General features: G+C 50.4%; 1 protein-coding gene across 2 annotated transcripts in view; it reads right to left on the bottom strand.

Annotated features, from left to right (window-relative positions):
• Cabp1 (calcium binding protein 1) overlaps positions 1-5,263 on the bottom strand; it is a 26,871-nt gene that overhangs the window by 7,105 nt on the left and 14,503 nt on the right. For both annotated transcript variants that reach the window (XM_021163062.1, XM_021163063.2), the window contains 2 exons: positions 1,215-1,245; positions 381-524 (listed from right to left, as the gene is read on the bottom strand). In XM_021163062.1, coding sequence (XP_021018721.1) covers positions 381-524; positions 1,215-1,245 — 175 coding nt within the window. The remainder of the gene's footprint in view (positions 1-380; positions 525-1,214; positions 1,246-5,263) is intronic.

A 5,263-nucleotide genomic window follows, 5' to 3' on the forward strand; every position in this document is an offset into this window, starting at 1 on the left:
TCCCTTCCCTTCCCTTCCCTTCCCTTCCCTTCCCTTCCCTTTCCTTCCCAGTTCCCTGTTCCCCCCTGCACTTTCCTTCCCTTATGTGACAAACGCCTCAAACTCAGATCCTCATTTCTGTAGAACCCAGATAAAGACACAGGACCTCGTGATACCAACAGCATCCCTTTTACTTCTTACTGTGAGCCCCGTTTTAGGATGCTGCTGCTCACCTCACGCCCTAACCTACTCCTACCGTCTCCTTACAACCCTGATTCACACGGGAAGAAACTGAGGCTCAGAAAAGACAAGCGGGTTTGTGTCGGGAAACACAGAACACGAGATACAATAGCTGACCCCAGGCCCGTGTGGCCAATCGGGAGGGGGCGGCGGCAACTCACGGTTCATGTTGATCTGCTGAGACAGCTCAATGAGCTCCATCTCGGTGGGCATGTAGCCCATGGTGCGCATGCAGTTCCCCAGGTCCCGGCAGTTGATGTAACCATCCTTGTCTTTGTCAAATTCTCGGAAGGCCTCTCGGAGCTCTGGGGAAAGGGAGCAGGGGCAGATGTGGTCAGAGATGGGACCCAAAGAACAGTTAAAGCAAAGGCAGCCCAGGGCCAGCTCTGAGAGGTAAGGACCCCGGAGTCCCCTAGCCCTCTGGCATTGACCAAGGCTCTCTACAAAATGATCCCTGTTTTGTGCTAGGGACTGTTCCAAGAGAATCTGCCTCTCTCCCCGCCAATACTTAGAGGCAGGTGGATCTTTTTAAGTTCAAGGCTGGATTATTCTACCAGGAGTACGTAGCGAAATCCTGTCTCAAAAAAACCAAACCACAGCCAGGCAGTGGTGGCACATGCCTTTAATCCCAGCACTTAGGAGGCAGAGGCAGGCAGATTTCTGAGTTCAAGGCCAGCCTGGTCTACAGAGTGAGTTCCAGGACAGTCAGGGCTACACAGAGAAACCCTGTCTTGAAAACACCAACAAAACAAAACAAAAAAAACAGCTAGGTGTGGTGGTGCATATGCCATTAGCCCTAGCACTTGGGAGGCAGAGGTAGGTGGATCTCTAAGTTTGAGGCCAGCCTGGTCTACAGTGTGAGATCCAGGATAGCCAAGGCTATGAAGAGAAACCCTGTCTAGGAAAACAAAACAAACAACCAAACCAAACCAAACCAAAAACCACGTCCCACACAAAGAGAGTTGAGCAGCCCTTTTCGGTAAGTCTGACTTTACCTTCGATCTCCTCTGGTCGTAACGATCTGTCCTGAAACAAGAGAACATGTCACATTAGCAGCAGCAAGGGATCTAGAACTTGCAATATGCCCATCTAATGGGGGCATCCAGTGGCAGCAGACAGTAGGGGGGGAGGTGATAGGAGGGGAGCAGAGGTCTGTCTGGACCTTGAGGGAAAAATACGAAGTCCCCAAGTCTTAGAACCAGAGTGGCATTGGCAGAGATGTCCCACACCCGATAGTCCCTGCAAAGACTGGGCCACCAAGGAGCTTCTGCCTTCTCCAGACACAAGAATGCGTTGGGAACAGAGCCGGTCCGGAGACAGAAACCTGTAAATAAAATAGGGCCTGGGGAAGTCACCACAGAGGGAAGAGAACACCCAGTGACACCAGGAGGAGCCTGGCAGCAGAGGCCTGCATGCCATGGGAGATGGGGGTTGCTAGAGGAGGAGAGCAGGCAGGGGCCACTCAGGCAACCCCAAGGGAAGAAAAGGGGCTCAGGGTATGCAAGGAAGGGCTGGAACTGTGTCCATTTTCCTGGGCACTGCCCTCACCTTCCCTGATGTGACCCCAGGTCCGTACCTGGCCCATTATGACTCAGTATAGGACCTGGGGGCTGCCAGTGTCCAAAAGCTGCATGCCTGCAGCTGCCAGCAGGGCACATATCTCCACATGGAGCCAAAGAAACCCTGCACCCAGGCATTAAACCTGCTGCCAGAGAAGTTTCCAAAAAAATAAAACAAGTTAAGAGGAAGCGTGGGATAGGCCCCTGGTGATGACGGCCATCACCCAGGCCTGCCTGGTAGGCCTCTGATAATGGCGGCCATCACCCCAGGCCTGCCCAGGAACTCTCAATTCAGCATAGGTATGGGTGCCATGTTTCTGCTCTCTGCCTTAGGGTGGAGAGAGTATGGGGTAGGTCTGGCTACCCTAAGGAGGCTCCCAGCAGGCACTGGCTCCCATATCATTAACACAGGCAGGTATACTGGGATTGCCATAGTGAGTGTGGGCTATCTCAGCTGTGCACAAAGGTCATTTCAGTCAGTGTGGAGCCAAGAAGGGTGGAGGCCAGGGAGACTGGAGACAACGGCACTCGGGTCTGAGGATCACGTCCAGTAGGGAGGTTGAGGTTGATGTTCAGAGTGGATGCGAGTTTGTAAGGAGCAGGCTACAGATAGCTCAGCTCTTCCCAGGGGGCATTTCCAGTTGAGGGGCAAGAATTGCTCTCTGTGATGTGACATGACTGCAGAGATTTTTCCCCTTCAAAGGTTGGCCCACTGTACACAGAACGAGGGTCACTCCTGCTCCCAGACAGAAATACAGGTTCCTGGACATTCCTGGGTGGCCAAAAAAGGTGTATTTCCATATATTATATCACCAGTATGTGATAATAATTGCACAGCCATCCCTCACTATCAGCGAGGGATTGATTCCAGAAACCCCAGGCATGCCAGCATCCAGAGATGCTCAAGTCTTTTACATAAAATGGCATGCTGATTTGCATATAATTTACATACCTCCTCCAGTATACTTCAAATCACCTCAAGATGACTTGTTCTATATATGCAATGCAAATACTATGCAGATAGTTGGTACATTGTATTATTTGGGAAATGAGGACAAAAATAATAATAATTGTGCATTTTCAGGGCAGATGCAGATGATTTTATTCACTTAAATGTTTTTAAAGACATATTTTTATTTGATGTGTATGAGTGTTCTTCCTGCTCACGTGTATGTATGTGCACCACCTGCACACCTGGTGCTCTAAGAAGCCAAAAGAGGACATCAGATCCCCTGGGGTCTGAACTCACTGTCATCTGCAAGAACAGCAAGCATCTGGGCTCTCTTTCCAGCCCAGATGCAAAGTTTGAAAAAATTTATTGTGCGGTGTTGTGTGTCTGTGTGTGTGTGTGTGTGTGTGTGTGTGTGTGTGTGTAGATCAGAGGATAACTTGCAGGAGTCAGTTCTCGCCTTCCACCATGTGAGTCCTAGGGATCGAACTCAGGTCGTCAGACTTGGCAGCAAGCACCTTTACCTGCCAAGCCACCTCGCCAGATTCAGATGCCAGTCCTTAAAATATTACTTTTTGATCCACTGTTTCGTGAATCCTCAAAGGTGGGAACACAAGGAAAAGGGGAGCAGACTGTATGCCTGTGTGCACAAGTGCACAAAGTATACTCAGTGGGCTCAGCTACGGACGTAACTAGAGTTAGCCCTTTCCCGTCCCCAGACCCTGAGCAGCTTGCCGCCCCTCCAGGGCTGAGTTCTGCAGGTCTGGGAAGGATGCACACACCGCAGACCCTCCCCACAGACCTGTCCACTCCTGCTCCCAGATTCCGAGGAGAGGCAAAGCAACGCACTATGTCACAGTGAGCCTGCGACAGCAGCCCTGGTGGCTGTTCCCAGGGTCACCGTCTGACCCCTAGCTAGCCCCATGCAGGTCAGGGGTCAGGGTTGTATTCTGGAGTAGTTAGGGTTATACACGGGTATATGTACCACCCCTGAGCTGGGGGCAGGCAGCCTTGGGCACGTGTATGTTTTCTCCCCAGTTTGTGCAGTTAGGAGAAGCCCTGAGAACCTAGAGTCAGACAGACCCAGGTTTAAAGCTTGTAGCTGCTACCTCCTAGCTGACAGTCATTCCTGCTTCTAAAGTTGAAACACGGTTGAATGCCAGTATGCACCTTGTAGGGACTTTGCGTGCGCCCCTCAAAACATGCATTTAGCATGTGAAATTAAGTCCATGTGATCTACAAATATCTGTAGCCATAACAGCCTCAATACTTGCTGCTCTGGGACAATTCGAGACACCTGTTAGAAGCTGTTCAGTGCAGCAGTCACTAACCACTCACAGCTACTTATATTTGAATTGGAGGGCTGGGTGGGGTATATAGTTCAGGGTAGAACCCATGCTTAGCATATTCAAGACCCCACTCCAAGCTCAACCCTCAGCCAAAACAGCTTGCAATCAAAATGAAGTAAAATAAATAACTCCATTCATTAGCCACATCCCTGGAGGTCACATGTGATAGGTGCCCCTACACTGGCTATCACAGCGCAGGAGGACCAGGAGACTGTCTGAGAACACAGAGTTGTTGCTCAGAGACCGCAGAATGAGGTTGTCTGCCTCTGACACTTGCTAGTGTGACCTCAAATGTGTTACTGCATCAGACTTAGTCTCCCCACCAGGGAATGGAGGACGACCAAAGCCCCTGCCTCTGGGAGGAATCGGGACTTCTGAGAGACAATCCACCAAAACACTTCACATAGTGTTGACTTTCTTGGGTACGAGCATGTTTTTTCAGCCTACCGTGGGCACATTGTAAGGCTCTCAGCGAATCGCAGATGCTTGTTGATCTATGCATGCGCAGGTGCGCGTGCAGGGGTGTGCGAGTGTGGAGGATGGGGGTCAGCCTTAGATGTTCCTTAGGGGCCTTCCGCCTTTTTTTTTTTTTAATTATGGGTTGTGCATGCCGGGCGGTGGTGGCGCACGCCTTTAAACCCAGCACTTGGGAGGCAGGTGGATTTCTGAGTTCGAGGCCAGCCTGGTCTGCAGAGTGAGTTCCAGGACAGCCAGGGCTACACAGAGAAACCCTGTCTCGAAAAACAAAAACAAACAAACAAAAAAAAAAAGTATGGGTTGTGCGTATATAGGCTCATAAGTGAAGGACCCCTTGGGGCCAGAAGATGGCAGTAAATCTCCATACATAGTGCTGGACTCAGAGTCAACCGTGAGCTACCTGATAGGGGTATTGGAAACTGAACCCAGGTCCTCCCCCTACCCCCCGAAAGCGCAGTACCACTGAGCCACCTGGCCAGCCCATCCCTTGCCCCATTCACCTATGTTTTAAGACAAGGTGTCTCAGCTGGGCAGTAGTGGCGCACACCTTTGATGCCAGCACTTAGGAGGTAGAGGCAGGTGGATTTCTAAATTCGAGGCCAATCTGGTCTACAGAGTGAGTTCCAGGACAGCCAGGGCTACACAGAGAAACCCTGTCTCAAAAAAAATTATATATATATATATATATATATATATATATATATATATAT

The sequence above is a fragment of the Mus caroli genome, chromosome 5 (genome assembly GCF_900094665.2).
Source record: "Mus caroli chromosome 5, CAROLI_EIJ_v1.1, whole genome shotgun sequence".
Lineage (NCBI taxonomy): Eukaryota > Metazoa > Chordata > Mammalia > Rodentia > Muridae > Mus > Mus caroli.